General features: G+C 31.2%; 4 protein-coding genes across 5 annotated transcripts; 3 read left to right on the forward strand and 1 right to left on the reverse strand.

Annotated features, from left to right (window-relative positions):
• Positions 1 to 233: 233 nt before the first annotated feature.
• LOC124929384 (SUN domain-containing protein 4-like) lies at positions 234 to 2,769 on the reverse strand. Of its 2 annotated transcripts, XM_047469734.1 has the most exons (5): positions 2,489 to 2,769; positions 2,024 to 2,241; positions 766 to 1,946; positions 594 to 679; positions 234 to 509 (listed from the first exon to the last, which is right to left on the reverse strand). In XM_047469734.1, exons 2-5 carry the CDS (start codon positions 2,181 to 2,183, stop codon positions 239 to 241), a joined length of 1,698 nt encoding a protein of 565 aa, XP_047325690.1. In that variant the 5' UTR covers positions 2,184 to 2,241; positions 2,489 to 2,769; the 3' UTR covers positions 234 to 238. The 2 variants fall into 2 exon arrangements, with proteins under 2 accessions (XP_047325690.1, XP_047325691.1); XM_047469735.1 differs by lacking the exon at positions 2,489 to 2,769 and having other exon boundaries at positions 2,024 to 2,300.
• A 4,247-nt stretch (positions 2,770 to 7,016) lies between these two features.
• Positions 7,017 to 10,382, forward strand: LOC124931800 (chorion class B protein M3A5). Its single transcript, XM_047472359.1, has 3 exons — positions 7,017 to 7,215; positions 9,425 to 9,599; positions 10,097 to 10,382. The coding sequence occupies exons 1-3, from the start codon at positions 7,080 to 7,082 to the stop codon at positions 10,191 to 10,193; spliced, it is 408 nt and encodes a 135-aa protein (XP_047328315.1). The 5' UTR covers positions 7,017 to 7,079; the 3' UTR covers positions 10,194 to 10,382.
• A 1,388-nt stretch (positions 10,383 to 11,770) lies between these two features.
• Positions 11,771 to 16,030, forward strand: LOC124929044 (probable methylenetetrahydrofolate reductase). Its single transcript, XM_047469308.1, has 11 exons — positions 11,771 to 12,234; positions 12,398 to 12,458; positions 12,646 to 12,728; positions 12,822 to 12,995; positions 13,191 to 13,364; positions 13,461 to 13,561; positions 13,952 to 14,063; positions 14,336 to 14,416; positions 14,492 to 14,669; positions 15,190 to 15,527; positions 15,616 to 16,030. The coding sequence occupies exons 1-11, from the start codon at positions 11,839 to 11,841 to the stop codon at positions 15,697 to 15,699; spliced, it is 1,782 nt and encodes a 593-aa protein (XP_047325264.1). The 5' UTR covers positions 11,771 to 11,838; the 3' UTR covers positions 15,700 to 16,030.
• Positions 16,031 to 17,012: 982 nt separating this feature from the next.
• LOC124931275 (single-stranded DNA-binding protein WHY2, mitochondrial) lies at positions 17,013 to 20,662 on the forward strand. The gene is made up of 8 exons (XM_047471708.1): positions 17,013 to 17,170; positions 17,459 to 17,556; positions 17,649 to 17,746; positions 17,842 to 17,934; positions 18,967 to 19,061; positions 19,229 to 19,296; positions 19,977 to 20,065; positions 20,287 to 20,662. The coding sequence occupies exons 1-8, from the start codon at positions 17,139 to 17,141 to the stop codon at positions 20,404 to 20,406; spliced, it is 693 nt and encodes a 230-aa protein (XP_047327664.1). The 5' UTR covers positions 17,013 to 17,138; the 3' UTR covers positions 20,407 to 20,662.
• Positions 20,663 to 21,480: the final 818 nt, after the last annotated feature.

Raw genomic sequence — 21,480 nt, forward strand, 5'->3', positions numbered from 1 at the left:
TTCTTTTCAATTTAATTCACACTTTTGACATGATATAGTCACACAAACAATGATTAATATTTTCAATAAAAGAATCAAAATTCTAGAAAATTATAATTAAAAAATACCCAAGAAAAAGAATGATAAAGAGAAGAAATGGGAGATCCATTTATCTATTTATCTGTTGATCCTTTCTCATCAAAAATATGAATTCTTTAAAGATAGGATAGGATAGAAGAGAAGATGAATGAATGATTGATTATAAAGATAGGATAATGGCAATGATAGCACAACTCAGCAATAAGAATGTCCAGGAATAGCTTAAGCTACAAAATTTCCTGGAACCCTTTGATGATGATGATGATGATGATGATTTACATAACAATAATAATAATAATAATAATCTAATTATACTATCAATTATTACCATCAAAATGGCTAGTCCACCAAATACTATACATATCAAGAATATCACCATTTCCTTATTCTGCATATGCATCTCATCTACACGAACCTTCTCAATCTCCACTCTGCATTATTATTATTATCATTCAAATTTCCATGTCAGTCAGATTCTTCTAAAAACAATGAAAAATTTATGAAATTCAAATCACCTGAGATCTGCATTATCCCTTACAATACTCTCCAATTGAATGGAGACCAGCCGTTTCCATGAACCAAGGTCCTCCATGTCATTGCTCTATGTTATTAACCAAGGACAAACAAACAGATTAAGGTCCGGGCTTTGGCTTATAGAATTGAGAAAGCAAAAAATATATCACTTACCATAACTTTATTTGCATCAAGCAACTTCTTTACATCTCCCCTCATCTTCTCCATATCCAAATCCTTTTCCTCCATAGCTTGGTCAAATTCCGTGAAAATCTCCCCATATCTCGAGTTCAATTCCTCCAGATATTGCTCCAAAACCGAGAAGCTTGTGTCTAAAGTTCGGACCTTTTGCATTAGTATCTTAAGAACTGTATCCCCAGGCATTCTTCCCATCTGCTGTTGAGGTTGGTGTTGGTGTTGTTGATGTTGACGCACTTCCTCAATTGGATGGTCGGGCAAGCTGATCGCCGAGACTTCACTTCTCGAATCTTCTGACTCTGTATTAGCAACAACTTCCACTTTATCATCGAATACATTATCCTGAACTGAGATCAGATCCTCCAACATCTTTTCAACCACATCCACACCATAAACCTCGAGAAAACTCAGAGTGCAATAGAATTCAGAGCCATAATGTGTCAAGATATTCAACTTAAGGTATCTCACCCATTTCGGCTCCTCCAGAACAAATCTCTGAGCATGCTTAGTATTTCCTGCGATATAGTTTCCAAGTTTTGCCCAGGAATCGGTTGGGTAAACTAAACTTCCAAGCAACTCGAAGTCCTTCAGAGTGGAAGAGTGGTGCTCGAAATTGGCTACTTCTATCGTGTCCACTAAAGTTTCTTCGGAGAGCTCGATCACGACAAATTTCTCATCGGCTGAACAAGGATTTCGAAGATACTTGTCTTTGTCTCTCGATAATATATTTGATGCACCTTTGGCTTCTTTATTATGAGACAACACTTTTGCTCCTTTTGAAGATGATGCATAATTGTACTCTGCACCTCCAGGTTCCATTCTGTGAACTATGGTTCCAGCCTGATCAGTTATCAATATACTCTTGGAGTTAAATGCTTTTGTCTTGAACTCATCGAGTCTGGGAGGTACTGATCGCGAAAGCCTTTCGGTTGTAGGCTCATCCTTTGGACTAACCTGATCAGGCTCGGATGATGAGGAACCACTTGAAGTTCTTTCCATGATATAGAGTTCACCAGTGGTGCTCTCGGTTTCATTAGTTTCTGCAACATTTAAGCTGTGATTCTCTTCAGGCTCGATTTCAGCAGGAATGCTTTTGTTTAATTCCGCTTCGTCTTCTTGCAAATTATCGTAGGTCTTGAAATAATCTTCAGATTCATCTGTAAGAAATGAAAACCAGAACAATGTAATTCAAGATTGTATAGTATGATCAAGGAAATTTCAAAATGAGACTCACCATTATAATAACCATCGCCATAACTGATCCATATGTTAAGTAAGAAGACAATTCCCCAAAAAACAATCAGCAAAGAAATGGAAACTGTAAACAATCGACTCTTTTCATTAGTCTTCTCCAGATCTCTCCTACGCAAGAGAGCTTTACGCGATCTCTGCATCTCACATCAATCGAATCCGCAGTTGGATATCTCAAAAACAGTTTCAGAGTAAGGAATCCTGCAAATTCAACTACAAATGATGACTAAATGCTTCTTGCAGTAACAAGAATCAATCAAAGAAACCGAAACAGAGCATTTCTCAATTATGCATCAAGAAGTAAAAAGAATCATTTCAATTTTGAATCAGCATGTTTGTACAGCGATTAATTGACTTCTTATCTACGACTCTCTCTCTCTCTCTGGTTCTAATGAGTAAGATGATCAAACAAGAAAACATGGATCTAAATCTGAAAGCAAATCATAACCTGAATATCACAATGAGTAAGCACAGATCTTCGAAAGCAAATTGTTATAAGTTTGAAATCAATCAAACCGAAAGTCATCGACAGCTTCCGTCAGCAGCGAAGAAAAGGCTAGAATCCGGTTAATCGTCCACGTTGTCTTGGTTGCCGATCGTCGTCTTCACGCGGAATCGCAATTTGTATCGATAGACTCTTCTATCAAGTAACGGTCTATTAAATTATTACTGGAGGCCCCATATCTCTTCTCCTTCCTCCTCCTCCTATATTCTCTCTCCCTCACTACTGCGTTTTACAGTTGAAATTCAAATGAACAAGACAAAGAAGACGAGCCAGCTGGCGCCTGCCAGAAACCAACAATAGCAAAATTAGAAGAACTAGCTAGATATTTCACTCTCTAAATCCAAAATTCACCATTTTTCTAGGGTTTCATTTTCCAATAAATAAATAAATAAATTTATATTTGAAGATTTCAAATATTACTTCTTTTCCAAAAACATAATAATTTAATGTAAAAGTTTTTACTATATATATTGTTATATATATTGAGAATGAACGAAAAGAAATAGAAATAACATATTTATTTTATTTAATAAAAATAAATGTACTTATTAATTTTGTTAATTTAGGTGATAAATTAATTACAATGGTCCTACTGAACATGAACAGTCACTGCCATACATTTAAGATTGTCCTAATAATTGATTCAAAATCTATATTGGATTTTTTACCTTTTTTTTTAATTTTGTTTGCTTATGTGAAATTTAACTTAATTTGGTTCTATTAATATATACACCAAAACAGTAATTACTACTTTATTTAAATCAATCAGTGTAATTATCATTAAAAATATTTTTATTCTATGTTTAATTGAGTCTATTAAAATGACTAAAATGTAAAATAATTAATTCTCAAATAATCTATAATAGTTTAAAATAGCTCAGCCATATAAACTATAAGTTGTTAATATTTTTTATTAAGAAATATAATTATAAGAATATCATAAAATATAAGTTATATACTATCAATTCAATGTGACTTAGAACATGGTAAAGATGGTTAATTAAAAAATATTTTTACTATCAAGAATTATTTAATTTAATGGTAAAACGCTAAAATTATGAATTTAATAAATATAAATATTAATAAATAAATAAATAAATAAATGATGAAAACTCATAATTGGACATAAGAAGTCACATTAGTTAAGTTATGTACAAATTCATCTGTTATATATATATATATATATATATATATATATATATATATATATATATATATATATATATATATATATATATATATATATATATATATATATATATATATATATATATATATATATGTTGATAAATAAAAATATAAAACTCATCATTGGATGATAAAACGGATGAAGTCATGTTAATCAATCACATGAGTTAATTAAGTTATGTACAAATTCATCTATTTATAATTTAATATTCGAACTATTAAAAAAATCTAATAAAATAACATGAGGAGGTTAATAATTAATATTACCTTGAGAAGGAAGCCGTTTGATATATATATAAAAAAAAGTAATTTCGGATTAAAGTGAAAATATTGAATAGTGAAATGATGAATTATCAACCGGAGCAGTGACGTAAGAGCTTGTTTTTTATTGGTTGGATGTATGAAGTTTGCCACGTGGCTCCACCTCAATAAAGTGACTGCAAACTGACTCAGTCAGGATAGAGTCAGAGAAAAAAATGTGATTGACAAAAAAAAATTAATTTCAAATCATAACTTTAAAAGATAATTAATTTTGGGTTAATTGAGAAAAGATAATTAAACGAGTCTAAAAAAAACAACCATCACATTTTTACTATTTTTATATGGTCTAAAATATAAGTTCACTCTGAAATTATGAACAAAATTTCAAATCTACATTTAAAATACAAATATATTAAATTCCTTTAAAATATACGAATTTAAAATAAGTTATTTTCATACAAAATAACTTATTTTCTGGAAAATGTTTAACCAAAATTTATGATATTGTATTAATAGTCAATGTACATTGACTCAACTAATTTAAGGGGTAAAAAAATTGTTTTTATTTGATGTATGGACAAAATAGGAATAAGTGCAAAATGAATTGCTTTGATTAGATTTTGTCTCTCGAAAATTACGTTTTCTTTTATTGTTAATGAGAGTTCTCAATAATTTTTTGAGAGCTTTAGAGAGATTAGATAAGGTGATTCACTATCTCCTTTTTTATTAGTCATTGTTATGAAAGCTCTCTAAAAAATAATGACTTCGTATAAAATTCGAGACTTATCAATGGAGTGAGTTGTGGGTCAAGAAGATATCATTTTGTCATATCACATTTATTTTTGTTGATGGCACGCTATGCATGGTTCAGGCTACCTATAAAAATTTTAAACACTTTCAAAATATTTTATGGTTATTCAGTGTGTGTTCCGATCTTCGAGTTAATCTTAATAATTCAGACACATTTTTTTTCAAATTATGTTTCGAATAGAAGAAGTATGAGGTTGGTAAATGTGTTGCGATGTCAACATATCTTGGTATGTGATTATGTGCTAAATTATGATCCAATGTCTCATGAGACCGATTATCACTAAAATGAAATGTAAATTATTTAGATGAAAAAATAAATAATCTCGAAAGGGATCTACTAATCCTCGTTAAAAGTATTTTGTTAAGATTATCTAGATGTAAACTATTTATGCCCACATATATAATGTCGTTATTCATTCTCCTCAAGAATATGTCGGTGAAATTGAGAAAATAGTTTGTAAATTTTCATGGGGATCTTCTAACTCATCGTTTTGTCATTTAGCTAGTTGAGATAAGGTTAAATGTTTTAAAATTCAAGGAGGTCTAGATATTCAAAATCTCTTCTATCAAAATAATGTAGTAGATTTGCAATGGAGCCGAATAGTCTTTGGGCATCGATAATTAGATGTAAGTATAGTAATGATTGGTCTGGTTGGTTCACCAAAATGTCTAATTATTTAGCGGGGTGTAGCATTTAAAGAGAAATTTATTTTATTTGGAAAAGTTTCGTGAGTAATCTAGATTTATTATGGGGGTATGATTTTTCGATTAGATTTTAGGATGACATTTAGTGTAGTGTCAAAAGTCTAGTTACGACGTATCATGAGTTTGTTTCAATTGATATACGTAGAAATACCACAGTTAATGATATGTTTGATCATCGGTCTAGTGGTTTCACTAGCCGAATTAGATATAGAAGAATATTAAATATTATGTTGAATTTGTCCCATAATAAAGTTTTATTTTTGGTAGAACGCAAGTAAGTGTCACCGTCTGAACAATAAATTATGCGTTGGTAAGAAATGAATAGTTTCAATGTGAGACATTGCTACAAATTGTTTGCTAAGATGATTTCATATAATTTTTCTTGGAAAAAACTTTTGGAGTCAAATATTCTATCAAAAATCTCGTTTTTAGATGCATTACTATTCATGGTGTAATTCTAACAGATGATATGTGCAGAAAAATGTTGTATTATGGTTAGTCGTATGTGTCACGAATATGTTGAATCAACAACTCACTTAGTTTTGCATTGTCGATGAGTGAATAATATTGGGAGTATTTTGTGGAGTATTATTATGATTCATTGGGTGATGCCCCAGTCTTTGGATAGTTATTGAAAAATTTGAATTGATGTGACTGATATGATGACATACCTATATATTTGTGTTACCATCCCAATTATTTTTTTGTGGGTTATCTGATTTGATAGAAATCGTAGAACTTTCAATGATTGAAATCGTCGAACTTTCAATGATTTAAATCGTCGAATTTTCAATAATCGTAGTCGTCTGATGCGTACAATCATAATACTATTATTACGACACTTTATGAGATTTATTCAGGAAAACTAATAGAGTCTGTCGGAGTATTATTCGTTTTTCTCGAAAATTTACGAGTTCGATAACTTATTAAGTACCTTTTTTTATTTCTTATTTTTTTTAATGTTATGTTTTTGTTATTGTGCTTAAATTATTTTTATTTTTTATTTTTAATATAGATATACCTTTTAAAAAAATATATGAAAAGAATTTTATTTCAAAATATTTTTTTCACTGTTTGTCTTTATATTAGTTTTCAATAATAAAAATGGAACAACCAAATCAGACAATTTATGGAAGAAAAAAAATGAGAAATTGTATAAAATATAATATAAAAAATGATAGGTAGGGATGTAAATAAACGTTTTATTTAAGAGAAATGATAAAAGAAAAATAAATAATAAATGAAGATTATGGATAAAATAAAAAATAAGAGAAATATAAGGAGTTAAGAAAAAATGTGAAAAAAAGTATTTATTTCTTCTTTAATCTTTATTACTATTATGTGTTAAAATTGTAATAACATGTCATACCATTTGTAAAATATGTAATGAAGTTAATTTCAAGAAGTAAAAAAAAAAAAAGCTTATTTCAAAATAATGTATAGTTAAAAGGGAAATTTAAGAGATTCATATTTAAAGACGTATTTTAAAATTGATCTATAATTTAATTTCAATTATCAAATTGAAAGTTGGAATCATTTGGAGAAAGCTGACCGAGAGAAAGATTCTGAGATGAGCAGGGAAGATGGAGAGAAAGGTTTGCTATGGAATCTTCCAGTCTTGAAGTCAGAGCGACTGGGGAAGTTGGGTCCTGGTTTTGGATTTGGTGCTGGTTGCGGCTTTGGCTTCGGCGTCGGCCTTCTCGGAGGTATGTTCTAGATCACATGAAAACAACCAACACTCTCATCAATTGCTTCCAATCTCTCGTATTTTGCGCATACAAACCGTTTAACTTTTTTCAATATACACACAGATGCACCGATTGCAATAGCAAAGAATAGGCCTTATGCATATCTTTCTTATGTAATTCTGATCAATTCGTTCATATATATGTTTCCACAGTCTGAAATTAGAAGTGCATAGTCCTTACTACCTCTTTGGCTTTCATCTCAGTGATGGCTAAGGAGCAATCAGTAGATTTCACACTTCATCTGTCTGTTTTGAAAAGTATTTTTTTATTAGGTTTTTTATTGTGATCATTGATGTCCTGTAGATTGGATAATGCAGTACACAAATGAAATAATCTAGTTGCTCTGCATTAGCTATTTCATTATCCACTTCTCTCATTTTAATGCAATTAAGCAATCTGTTCCACAAACAACCTCTTCTTTTGTAGTTTGTGTTAGTGATCAGTAAGCAGCTTCTTGTTGTCCTCATATGCTAACGTAAACCATAGAACACTTGTTGAAACCCACAACTTTTTAGGACTTCATATATGAGAGCTAGATTGTGGAAATTATTATCGATTTCAGGAAACATTCTATCTAAAAATTGAAACTCCCTCCTACTAGATTTTGGTTAGGATTACCTATGAAACCAAACAAGCTAACGTAAACCATGTTACAAAGATGTTTATTGTTGCTCATCCTAAATTTGAAGTCATTCCATTTGAGACCTTGCAAATCCTTTCCAAACATTTGCGCTGACATGCCATTTTGTTTGATTTATGAATAATCTCATCACTTCTGTAGTTAAATTAATCCTCATCAAATGGAGGGAATCTTTTATCTAGTTCTTTCATTTGTTCAGTTATGGCAATGTATGTTTGGTGCTGAGCTATGTGGTTCACCCAGATTTGGATTTTGGACCCAGTGGCAGCTCCTGCTATCAGTCCTTAGAAATAACCATAATTCACCCATTTGAGAAAAAAGCTAATGTTAAATTTTATCATCCCTGCCAACCACATCAAAGAAGCTCAGAAACCATACCAATAGCAACATTTGAAAGTCACTACAACCACTCAACTCATATTGTACTTGAAGAAACTACCTATAAGCTTCTTCAATAGATGATGCCAAACAGACTAAATAATTCTTCCTTTTTCTATGGCAGCTGACAGCAGACACGATCTTTTATGTTAATTTTGACTCATTGTTTCCTCTTTTTTTTTTTCTTTTTTTTTAATCTTGGATCAGATCTATCTCTAGGTATATATATATTTTCCGTAAATCCCTGGTTATCTCATTCTACACTTGGACAATGTAATGGGTTTTCTATTTTCTTTAAAAATTGATCTTTATGGAACACTTAACACAAATTACTGCCTATTTGTACTTGATTAGGACTAGGCTATCCCTTGAAGGACTTAATTATCTCTCAAAAAGGAAAAAAAAAAAACAGGTGCCATTTTAATTCTTCCTCTTCTATTAAGTGAACAAACACTTCAAGTTATCACCTTTGCCCTTGAAGACTAGAATGAAGCTGGGGGGAAAGTTGGTTCATAACTTGCAATTACAAAGTCCATGATAATTTATCTGCTGGTTTATTAAGCACACAAAATATTAGGTTCATTTAGTAGACTACTAGTAAATTCCAGAATTTTCATCTAATGCGATTCTATCTAATTATGCATTTTATTTTCCCCTAACACTCCCACTAAAAGTACTTTTGACACTGTAATTCATGTGTGTATGATCTATATTCCTTAATTTAGAGTTTGTTCTTTGTAGTTTTTTTTTTTGAAAAAAGTTTGTTTGGTGAAAAATTGGATTATTTGGGGTTATTTGAGCTAAATGACAAACACATCATTTTGTATTTAATATTTTATTATGCTACTAAAAATAAAGTAAGCAAACCACGAATCCATAGGTATTTGAACCGGAGTATCCAGGAAAAAGAAAATAAATCTGCAGGACTTGTAGACAAAAGTATTCGGTTATTGGGGAAAAATCAATATACTTCTACTGTCGAATCAGGATCAACTAGGACAGAAATAAAGTATTTTAGTATTTTATTCGATGATTTGAATGATGATGGGATAAGAGGTTAACCCTTCATCAAATAAGGCCTTAGACTGTTCATAGCTGAAAATCGTGCTTCATATCTTCAAGTATTAAACCAAAATGTTTTCTAATCAGGTGTAGGTTTTGGTCCTGGAATGCCCGGCTTGCAACTTGGCTTTGGGTTTGGTGCAGGATGTGGGGTTGGCTTAGGGTTTGGATATGGAGTTGGAAGGGGAGTTGCTTATGATGAAAGAAAGAAGTATTCAAATGTTGATAAAATCTATAAAGGCCCAACAACTTTTCCATCACAGTAAGTTGACAATTTGGCTGATACTGTGTTCAGTTGGACACCATTCATTCATTTTCCTTTTATTTGGTTGGAACCTATTTGCTTTTCGTATGTTGCATATTTGTCTTACTCATGTTTGGCCGAATCCCCTTAGAGGATGAGAGAATGGAGGATCCCATATGAGAGAAGACTGCATACTTCCATTCCATTCAACATACTCTAATTCAAGGCTTCTACACTGTTTACTTTAACTTATATTTTTTAAAGAAACGTGGTTATTCCAAAATTATTTGTCTGGAATAATGTGCTTACAAAATCATATACATATTGACCAACTGTTTACTATAAGTATTTTACAATCATCTCACGTACAAATTCTAACCCTACCCTAATATTTAGAACAGTAACACATCCCCTAGAGGAACTGAATGATCATGGACTGCATTGCGATTTTTGGAATAATTGATAATGGCCTGTTTTACACCTCTCTGCATAACGTTGTTTTGTTGATATGACAGGGACGAGTTGAATGACATGATCAATCAGTTTGTCATTAGTAGCAAGAGGTTACTCAAAGTAACTTCAAGAGAGATCGACAAGTGGAGAAAATCCTAGCCCTAGGTATTATGGTTTATCGATAATTTTGTACACATGGTTACAACTCTTAGTTCATTCAGTATGTTTGAATTGATAATATCAAACCAGTTTGTTTTGTCTATCTCCACTTTTTTTTTTTTATGTTGAAACTCCTAAGTTGTTGTTGGTTGGTCCTTTGCTCTTTATAGTTTTATGGCTGTTTTTCTTCTTCTCCTTTGTTAATAGAGAATGGCAACTCAATAGTGTAGTTTTGAGGGACTAATTTTGACTCCATGTAAGTTGAGTAACCATTTGTGACAAAAAGAAAGCTTAGGTATGAGTTTATTCTTGACAAAGAGTACAGGGGCTACTAGGAAAAAAAGTCAAGGAGGTTGGTGAGTAATTTTTTTTTTGCTAAATAGTTGGTGTGTGGATTAGCAATAAAAAAAAAGGAAGAAAGGGGGTTGGTGAATTGTTTTATTATTTTTTAGCTAATAAGAAGAATATATATTGAGGTTGGTGATTCCCCTTCTCTTCTTTTTTTACTTTGTTATTTATCTTCATATTTCAAAAAAAGATATATATATATATATATATATCTATATATAAAAAAAAATTAAATTTAAAAATATATAATTTTTTATCCACGCTACTATTTTAATTAGAATTAAATTAAATTAAACTTTTAACTTAACTAATATTTTTATGTCCTCGTGATAATGAGTTTAAGTTTTTACAAAAAAAAAACTTAACTAATTATTTAATTATATTTATTATTGAGAAAGAATGTATATACAAAATTAAATATTATTTTTTCAATTTTCACTGATAAATATTGTAATATATATATTTTTAATTTAAAATAAATAAATAAAAACATTAAATATACATAACATTTATAATGGCTAACTAAATAATTTAAAAAGTGTTACTAAATTTATTATTGATTTAAAAAAAATATATACAAGTATTGGAATAAACCTATATCTTAATCAACCAATTTTGAATTATTTTTTTAGGTACATATTTTGTTGAAAAATAAATATGCCTATATCAATTTTCTAACTTAATTATGTTTTATGCAGTTTTATTTATTTAAATTCATACAATTTGATGTAACTATAAATAAGAAAAATCTATGAAAAAATATTAATGTAATTGACATAACTAATGTATTTTTAATTTTTTTTTTTTTAAAAAGAATTAACATAACATTTTACAACTATCCAAACATTTTCAGATAGTTCTTTTCACTTTCTATTATCAGAAAAAGTTTGGTTTTCAATTCAATTGATAGTTTAGTTATTTAACCATTTGTGTAAATATTGTTTGAATTAATTACCAATTATTTTTTAAAGATACAAAATTTAATATTTATAAAGAAATTGAATAAGTTTGGTATTAAGCTGACTATTCCACATGATTTGGAATGGCTGGCGTATATTAGCATATAATGTGGGTCCCTCCACCATTCACCAACAACCCTCATTTTAAATATATAATATTATTTTTTTGCTAAGAAACCAATTTTCAACAATTTAATTTTCCTACAGTAGTCGGTAAGATCTACTTCAAAAAAAATATATAAAAAAAATCGCTGAAAACTTTATTATAAATTCGATAGAAGCTAATTCGAGAGATCTTGCCAAACCATAGCCACAAGAGTGAAGAGAGAAGGAGAAAGATGAAGGTGATAGAGAAGATCCAACAGGCTGCCGACAAAGTTGTCTTCTCCTTCGAGTTCTTCCCTCCTAAGACTGAAGATGGAGTCGAGAATTTGTTCGAAAGAATGGAACGTATGGTGGCCCACAACCCTTCATTCTGCGACATTACATGGGGAGCTGGCGGCACCACGGCGGATTTGACCCTTGAGATCGCTAACAGGATGCAGAACATGGTCTGTGTTGAGACCATGATGCATCTCACTTGCACTAACATGCCTGTTGAGAAGATCAACACTGCTCTTGACACCATCAAGTCTAATGGTATCCAAAATGTTCTTGCTCTTCGTGGTGATCCTCCTCATGGTCAGGATAAGTTCGTCCAAGTCGAAGGAGGGTTTTCCTGTGCTCTTGATCTGGTAATTTCATTTTGTGATCACCTTTCGTCCGGATCTGATAGATATACTGATCAAAATGACATGACATATGTAGATCTAAATTCCACAACTTTATCATCTTAGATCTTTTGATTTACAATGTCATAGCCTTAATTTTTTCTCCAATTGTTGATTGCTTGTTCAGGTAGAGCACATTCGATCGAAATATGGAGATTACTTTGGAATAACAATTGCTGGCTACCCAGGTACCCACCTTCAATGTTTTTTTAAAATGTTAAAAAAATTGTATTAAAAGAGGTGTCTTCATGTTTTGACCACGTGATCTGAACTTTTCAACCAAGTGTTTGAATGTTTACTCTTTGGTTTTCTTTCAATCATTAGTAACTTGTGCAAGTTTAATAAACATTTTTCATGACTTGTTTTTTCTTTCAGAGGCACATCCTGATGTCATACAAAGTAATGGTGAAGCTACGAATGAGGCATACCGGAGTGACCTAGCTTACCTCAAGAGAAAGGTATTCTTACATTATGAATGAAGAATGTTGAATCTCGAGTCATCTGACCTGCTGTCGCTTATTGAATCTTGTCCAATACAATTTTGTTTACAGGTTGATGCTGGAGCCGATCTCATCGTCACTCAACTTTTCTATGACACTGATGTTTTTCTCAAGTTTGTTGATGATTGCCGTCAAATTGGAATTAATTGCCCCATCGTCCCAGGAATTATGCCTATTAACAATTATAAGGGTTTTATTCGCATGACTGGTTTCTGCAAAACTAAGGTAAGCAATTAGTTTCCATTTTAGCAAGCATGTGATGATAATCATACTCAACATGGGCGGTTTGAAAACCAAACTGAAGCTAAGCAGTTGAACTTTTAACCTGTCGTCCTCGTTTTATGCATGCATTGTATATTGTTGCATTTTGAAAAGATTTTTAGCTTCTGTTGATTATGAATTCTTCAATCAAATGGGCAGATACCTGCTGAGGTTACTGCAGCATTAGAACCTATCAAGGACAATGAAGAAGCTGTCAAAGCCTATGGAATTCACCTTGCAACTGAGACATGCAAGAAGATAATGGCCAGTGGAATTAAGACAATACATCTGTACACACTAAACATGGAGAAATCTGCACTGGCGATATTGATGGTTAGTTCTCTCATCTGTTTTTGAAAAACCAAAACTGGGTATTGTCTTGGATGAGTTATTCTAATATCTGGAACTCTGTGTCCTTTTTTCTAACAGAATCTTGGGCTAATTGAGGAGTCCAAAATTTCAAGATCATTGCCCTGGAGGCGACCAACAAATGTTTTCCGTGTCAAAGAAGATGTCCGCCCAATATTTTGGTATGCATATTTAACTGAAAACTGGGATCATTAATCCATATATATATATATATATTAAATAGAAACCATATATTAGTAGACAAAATAGTGTGGTTAATGTTATAGTATCTCGTAAACAAGTACATTTAAAACAATCAAGTTAAAGCTTAAAATTTCAAACGAAAATTCAGAAAAAAGGGAGGTGAGTGAGAATGATGGGAACAAAATAGAGCAGTCCTCCCCTCCCAGTACAATAGGTCCACATCACTTTCATACATTAGTCACCAAAACAAATCAGCATGAATTCAGACATTTTAAGCTTTTCACGGTTTTCTATAGTATGCAAGTCTCTATTACATAAGTTCCTTTAGGAATTTCTTCAGACTTTTGATTCTTGAGGGAAATTTGTAGGGCTAATCGGCCAAGGAGCTACATCTCAAGGACAGTAGGTTGGGAGCAGTACCCTCAAGGGAGATGGGGAGATTCTCGGAATGCATCATATGGGACCTTGTCTGATTACCAGGTAAATATGATTGTACTGAATCTTTTGACTGGCTGTTTGTTATTTCTTCTATTGGCATAGCATCGACTATGAATCTTTACTCATGAAAGCAACAGTCTGGAAATGCATATTATGTTTTAATATTTGTTTCTCATCACAATTAATTTTTTATTTTATTTCTATAATTGTTGTTTTACGGATGAGTAAGAGCTTGAACTACTGTAGGCAGAAATAATATTGTGCTCCAGTACCTCTTTCCCTTTTGATATTTGATATATTTCATGTTCCTGCAGTTTATGAGGCCAAGAGCCCGTGATAAGAAACTTCAAGAGGAGTGGGTTCTTCCTTTGAAGAATGTTGAAGATATACATGAGGTAAGACTTCAATTCATCTGTCTTTCCTGAAAATCATATACTTTCAGTTTGTTGATACTCGCTTGTCTTTATCAGCAATTTAAAAAGTACTGCCTTGGGGAATTGAAAAGCAGTCCATGGTCAGAACTAGAGGGACTACAGCCAGAGACAAAGATTATAAATGAGCAGCTGGGGGACATAAACTCTAAAGGGTTTCTTACAATAAACAGTCAACCTGCTGTTAATGGTGCAAAATCCGACTCTCCTTCTGTTGGTAAGTACCCAATAGTGATCAGGGTTTTACAATAGTTAAAAGACCTATTAGATCCCAAACTTATCTCCAAAACCTTATTAATCGACTATTTTGAACATCTATTTTGTCTAGAAAATTCAACTTGAGGTCCTGTACTTAGATTTAAACCTAATTTATAGCTTAAACTTGTTTCTTAAAAGGCGGGCAATGAATTTCCAACTAGAAAAACAATGTCTGGTCTATGGTTGTCTATAATGAGCTTAAGATATTTTCAGTCATAATTAAACAAAACAAAACAAATGTGAAATAAAGTAAAATATGAAAGAAGAAGAACTAACTGTTCACAGCACACTCCCAAACAAATTCTAAACAGTAAACTGCATCTGTCCTAAATAATTGGGTTTTCAAGTTAGGTTTGGGTCTTAAATAGGTTAAGGTTGTGATTAATTCCTTCATTCATCTGTGAAATTAGATGTTATCCTTTGAGATGAACAACAGTTCATTAGATTTGTTTGTTGAGCTCTTGCGCATATGGTTGCAGGGTGGGGTGGACCAGGTGGTTATGTTTATCAGAAGGCATATGTAGAGTTTTTCTGTTCCAAGGATAATTTAGACGCTTTGATCAAGAAAAGCGAGTCCTTCCCATATTTGACATACATGGCTGTGAACAAAAGTGGAAACTGGGTATCCAACATTAGCCAGAATGATGTGAATGCAGTTACATGGGGAGTCTTCCCTGCAAAGGAGATCATTCAACCAACAGTTGTGGATCCAGCCAGCTTTGTTGTTTGGAAGGATGAAGCTTTTGAGATTTGGTCAAGAGGCTGGGCCAAGTTATACCCAGAGGAGGATGACTCATCAAAGAAACTGCTCGAAAAGGTATGAGCCGTGTTTTTTACTCTTTTTTCTTCAATATTGTGAAAATACGAATTTTATTAATCTTCTCCTTGGTGGGTGCTGTTAACAGGTGCAAAGCGACTACTTCTTGGTCTGCCTAGTGGACAACGATTATGTTGATGGTGATTTGTTTGCTGCTTTCAAGGGTCTCTGATTCAGGTTAGCACCTCTATCGGAACAAACCCTAAAACCAAGATCTCTGGAATAAGAGCTTTTGGACCGAGCCATTATGTTTGCGACAAAAGATATATTATCATAGCTATGTAATTTTGAGAATTTGTTTTTCATATTTCTGCTGCACGGTGCAATCATTCATCATCGGTCCTATATTAATTATGCTACAGGACATGTTGCTTATGTATTTTTTAACAATATTGGAAAGTCACATTCAGTGTTATTTTTTCCACATTGTACGTCAAATGCATTCATCTTATCATGTTTATGCACATCTTGATTTATATGTTACAATTATTTTAGTTTTCCAATTGTCTTACAATTTAAAAGAATATATATGTAAGCTATACTCTCATTTCAATGAACATTTCAAGGAACTTGAAATAATAGTTGTTTTATTCTGCTTTTAAAATAATTATTTAGAATTTAAGATTTAAGTGATGAGAGTGTTTAAACTTAAAGAGGATGAAATTAGATTGTACATTTGAGTAACAATATATGGACTTAAAATTTGTAATCTATTTATTTTTTCTATTGAACTTGTGGATAGTGTGTACATGGATATGAATCACCAAACTTTATATTTTATGACAATAAAAAGTGGTGTTATTTAGAAATAATAATTGATTACATATTAATCTTGATAAGTGGAAGTTGAAACAATTAAGGTTAAAAAACTCTAAAACAATTTTTTTTCTTCTTTTTTTTTCTTAGCTCTCTTTCCATGATTTTTTTACTATTTAGAAGTGTTTTGTTTCTCTATTACCATTCAATTTTTTTTTAATTTTTTTTAGTCTTATCTATTTGGATTGGACATGTCGTCACAATTTTTTTAAATTTAAATAATATTATTTGGATCGTTCATTATTTATACCATTCGAGAACCTTTCTTAACAACAACAAATAAGTTATCATTAAGAATTATTTTTCATGTGAAATTGATCTTTCAACTAAAAGTATTCTCTCATTGTTTATATTAATTTCTCAATATTTTTTATCATATATGGTAAATATTTAGTTATTATTTACAAAAACTTTGACAATAAAATCCTTTTAAGTTTGACTTATCATCATTATAAAATTCAAATGAGTACCTCTAAATATAACTTACAAATTAATTTATTTTTTAAAATTAAAAATGTTAACCCTTTCAACTTTTAAGCTAACTAGTTGAGTGAGTTTTTATTTTAATAAATAAATATAAATGTATTTTAGAATTTTTATGAATGACTTGATTTAAAAATAATTTGCAGGAAATTTAAATGGTAACTTGCCGTTTCTATCATCTTGTTTAGTGCACCAGTCTCTCTCTCTCTCTCTATGTAGCATACCAGTCTCTCTCTCTCTATATATATTTCTATCTGTATTTGCTTTCGAGGGTTTTACTTGTTCAACCTTACTGAAACTCCTGAGTTGAGTATGTCGAAGCTCGCCGGCCTCCTCCGGTCCAGGTAAACTTAGCTTCGCACACTTCCAACTCTTAAACCCTCTCACCCGGTTGCCTAAAACCCTAAAGTCATTTCCTTTTTTCTCGAAATGGGATTCATTTCCCTGTTAATCACAATGTTTATTTGATAATAGCTACTTTAAAAAACCTTGACCTCCCATCTTATATGAATATGGCGCCTCCATCTTACTTACTTACTTACTATCAGGACCTTATTCTGTGTTTTAGACGTGACTCCTTATCTTCATATTTTTGGTCATTAACTCTTACAAATTTGATCATCTTTGTGTAGAAACACCTTATCAAGAATTATACCCTTGAGAAATACTGGAACTTCTCTAGACTCATCTTATACAGGAATTGCCACCCTTACATCTTCTACTTCTGATGGTAAAGACTAAAGACACTTCATCATGTTTCACCCCCCTTTGTTGTGGTTTGTATGTAAGTTGGCTTGATTATATTTGTTTTTTGACCTGTAGGATCAAGTAAGAGCAGAGTCTTTGCACCTTACTCTATTTACAAGGGAAAAGCTGCACTCTCTGCTGTGCCTATTCTGCCAACTTTGTGTAAATTGGAAGTATGTTAATCTGTTAGAATTGCTGATTCCATTAATATACTCAATCATATTAATTTTTTGGTTGGAACTTGATAAATAAATCTGTCATTATTCAGTCTGGGGGTATGAAGGTTGAACGCCGTGGAGCAATCATGTTAACATTTTCACCTGCTATTGGGGAACGGAAGTATGACTGGGAGAAGAAACAGGTAAAGTGGCAATTATTCCAGTCACTGTTATCTCAAATTCTTTTTACTATGACCAAAAACAATTAAGCCATAATGTGGTGGATTAGCTTAGTTACTTTCTTCCACTTTATTATTTATAAGTTGCAGTCATTGAAATAAGATTTTTCTCCTATGAGTCATCTTGTAATGGCATTGCTTGTCTATTGCAATGGTGCTTCAACAAAACCTTTTCTAACGTAAAAAGATATATTAATTTTTTTATCAAATATTTATATATTTTATCTTATATAAGAAGGGCAGAGCATAAGATGATCACTTCTTCAATTTAGTAAAGAGCCAGTTGAATATAGTTCTCACGTTTCATTGACTTCTTCCAAGTTCTATTTGCTATGTAGCGTATAAGTAGATCTAGAGCTTGTTTGATGTAGTTTTGTTTTTTTGAAATAATCTGATTTTTGGGGTAAAATATTGTTTGATGAAAATGTAGATTATATGGGCTAATGACTTATTATCCTTTGTATTTAATATTTTTAAATGTTTTAAAATATAGTAAAAGGTATTTTAGAATGTCAGTGGATGATTCGAATGATGAAGTTATTGATGATGTGGTTCCTTTAAGAAGGGCCTTATCTTATGTTCAATTTAACCACCTTCCACTTCAAAGTATTGGAATACAAAAGAATTTTTAGTAAATCCAAATCACCCTTCATCAAACAAGACCCTAATAAGTGATTTATCATCCCGTTCTTGTTCTTGTAAATGATTATGTTACGTACCAGCCTCAGATCTAGGATTTGTTGAAAGATTGTAGATGATACAAAGAATGACCTACCCTTTAGAGAAGATAAATCAAATTCAAGCTTTCATTAATTACTGCAAATAATACTAACTCCACTATTTATAAGCTACTAACTCGTTAACCTACTAATTACTATATTATCCTTGTACTATCACTAATTACCATACGACCCTTATACCACTACTATTATATCTTACTACTTCCGTTACAGGTTATGTTCTGTTTTGTTTAGTTTCTGTTTTAACATGTTGCAGATGTTTGCATTGTCTGCCATAGAAGTTGGCGCCATGATAAGTTTACCTCCCAAAGAGTCATGTGAATTCTTTCACGATCCTGGCATGTCATCAAGGTGCGTACTGTAGGTTATTTGGATGCCGAAAGATAATTATTAACTTTTTGAATTTTGTTTGAGGATTCCAGCGATAAAACTGCTATTAGACAGTGTGCAGAAGTCTCCTTTTGAAGATATTATTTGAAACATAGTTGTTTAACTTCTTATTTGACTTGATGATGTAGTAATGCAGGTCACATAAGAAAGAGCTTATCAATTAAAGCACATGACAGTGGCTATTTTCTATCTCTTAGTGAGTAATCTCACTTGCTGGCTTCTGAAAGTGATTTTTCTCCTTCATTGCATAATTAGCATCCTCTGAAGATTACTTGTTTTTTTTCCTGCTGGATGAATTCCATCATCTTTGGCTAAGTGGAAATTTATACAGATTTTTGACCTACTAGGAATTGTCTATGTGCATTGTACATAGAAATAATGATATAAATGGCCTGTGATAGTAAACATAAGTTAGAATCAAATATATGCTTAAATAATTAAAATGTGTACATGAGTTCTATTATTTGCAATCTAACTAACATGACAGTCTTAGATGTGTGCCAATCTTATTGATTTTCGCAATTAAACTAACATTTTCTCTCATCAAATCAACAAACCCTATTAAATTTGTTACAACACCTTTCAAACCTTCTTTTAAAATAGAAGGTACCAACATTTTAGTCAATTAAATGTTGAATAATGTAAAATAGCCCAGAGAAATTAAAATTCTTTCTTTGATAATCCAAAGAAAGTAATCTTCTTGGATTAGTACTCTGATAATCATCAGTTAATTTTATATTTGACTGTTTATTTGTACAATTAACAACTTTATAATGGGCATTACTTTTCTGACATAATTAATTTTATTTGAGCTTTGATCTTCCAGGTTCTTTTCTTATGAGAGTATTTATCAATATTGTTGACTGTTTTTTGCAGATGTTGTCAACAATGTTATGAAAACCACTGATCGGTTTACTGTTCCCGTTACCACTGCTGAATTTGCAGTTATGCGCACAGCTTTTAATGTACGATCTTTTGCTACCTTGTGCCTTTCCTTTATTCTTAAGATAAGTTTGCTGAATAGTGTTCATGCAGTTATGATACATCTCACTGTTTTTTAGGCATGCAGATCTTAACTTCATAAATAGCAATAATTGAATTTTCTATTTTCCCTTCATTTGAAATAAACTCTTTAGCAGACCTTTATTTATTTTTGTGAAATGTTATTTTGTCTTGCTTTTTGCAGTTTGCTTTGCCACACCTCATGGGATGGGATCTATATCTTAACCCTCAAGGGCCAAAAAACATTGATCAAAATGCATCTAGGGTTGTACCACAATTGATGGATTCTGAATGGGATCGATAAAGTGGATGTTGTTTGTGGATTATTGCACTTATCCACAACATATATGATGGAAACTGCATTGGGTGTTCATTCTTCTGTAAGAACCTTTTGTCAACTCTTTTTAGAACTAAAATATGAGTGTTTAGCTAGCTTCCTTGGGGATTTGGATTTTGCTACGGTTTATCTTAAGCTGTTAGGATGATCCATTATGACAATGAATGTTTTGCTTGCATTATTAAAGCCATGGTTTAATCTTTGGTTTCTCCCTAAATTTGATCTGTCAGATTATCAGCTAGAATCTGCTTAGACTTGTCATGTGATGTAAAATACATATTTGTTTTGTTATGGTTGTAAAGTATCACAGTAAAACAATTTAACCATGATTGATAAAAAAAATGTGCTTAAAAAATAATTGCAATCATGACCAAATAGGCTTATATTCAAGAAAATATCTTTTATTATTTAACAAGTTTTTTATAATTATAATAATGGGAATGATAATTGAAATAAAATATTGGTTTTTTTTAAGATGTTGATAAGAATTATAATTAGTACATTCATTGTAATTTATATTAAATTTTTACTGTCAATTAATGAACTAACTATGATATAATAATAATTTTCTTAATGTGAATCAATAAAATCTGATTTATTTTGAATAAGATTGTCAACTTCTTATTAAATGGTGTGTATATTATATTTTTTAGTTAGAATGAGACATTTGGTTTATTATATTAAATACTTCAATTAAAGATGTTTGAATGAAAATAGAACATGAAAACATTGATTTAGTATATTTAAGCATGTAAAGCAATTTGCAAAAACATGATAACACAAATGTTTGAATATTTCATTGCAATTTTCAATTTCATTATAATTTGATTAGACTGAATTCTTTAGAGTTTAAATTAATATTATAGAATAAAGTTGTAAATTTGTAGTAATTCTCAAGTATAAAATATTTATTATATACTATAATGAACAATAACATTTCACTAATAATATTATGTATATGAATTTGAGTAATTTTTGTAGCATGTTATTAAATTCATTATCATATATTTTTTTTGGAAATTTGCCACAGAGATGATGGTT

Source organism: Impatiens glandulifera, chromosome 3 (genome assembly GCF_907164915.1).
Source record: "Impatiens glandulifera chromosome 3, dImpGla2.1, whole genome shotgun sequence".
In the NCBI taxonomy this organism is placed as follows: domain Eukaryota; kingdom Viridiplantae; phylum Streptophyta; class Magnoliopsida; order Ericales; family Balsaminaceae; genus Impatiens; species Impatiens glandulifera.

Coding starts and splice junctions, on each gene's coding strand:
- LOC124931275 (XM_047471708.1), top strand. CDS start 17,139: ATGTCGAAGCTCGCCGGCCTCCTCCGGTCCAG. Junction 19,062..19,228: donor GATCCTGGCATGTCATCAAG/GTGCGTACTGTA, acceptor TTGATGATGTAG/TAATGCAGGTCACATAAGAA. Junction 19,297..19,976: donor TGGCTATTTTCTATCTCTTA/GTGAGTAATCTC, acceptor TGTTTTTTGCAG/ATGTTGTCAACAATGTTATG.
- LOC124929044 (XM_047469308.1), top strand. CDS start 11,839: ATGAAGGTGATAGAGAAGATCCAACAGGCTGCCGACAAAGTTGTCTTC. Junction 12,729..12,821: donor TAGCTTACCTCAAGAGAAAG/GTATTCTTACAT, acceptor TTTTGTTTACAG/GTTGATGCTGGAGCCGATCT. Junction 15,528..15,615: donor CAAAGAAACTGCTCGAAAAG/GTATGAGCCGTG, acceptor TGCTGTTAACAG/GTGCAAAGCGACTACTTCTT.
- LOC124929384 (XM_047469734.1), bottom strand. CDS start 2,183: ATGCAGAGATCGCGTAAAGCTCTCTTGCGTAGGAGAGATCTGGAGAAG. Junction 680..765: donor TTGATGCAAATAAAGTTATG/GTAAGTGATATA, acceptor TTAATAACATAG/AGCAATGACATGGAGGACCT. Junction 510..593: donor AGGGATAATGCAGATCTCAG/GTGATTTGAATT, acceptor ATAATAATGCAG/AGTGGAGATTGAGAAGGTTC.
- LOC124931800 (XM_047472359.1), top strand. CDS start 7,080: ATGAGCAGGGAAGATGGAGAGAAAGGTTTGCTATGGAATCTTCCAGTC. Junction 7,216..9,424: donor CGGCGTCGGCCTTCTCGGAG/GTATGTTCTAGA, acceptor TTTTCTAATCAG/GTGTAGGTTTTGGTCCTGGA. Junction 9,600..10,096: donor CCAACAACTTTTCCATCACA/GTAAGTTGACAA, acceptor TTGATATGACAG/GGACGAGTTGAATGACATGA.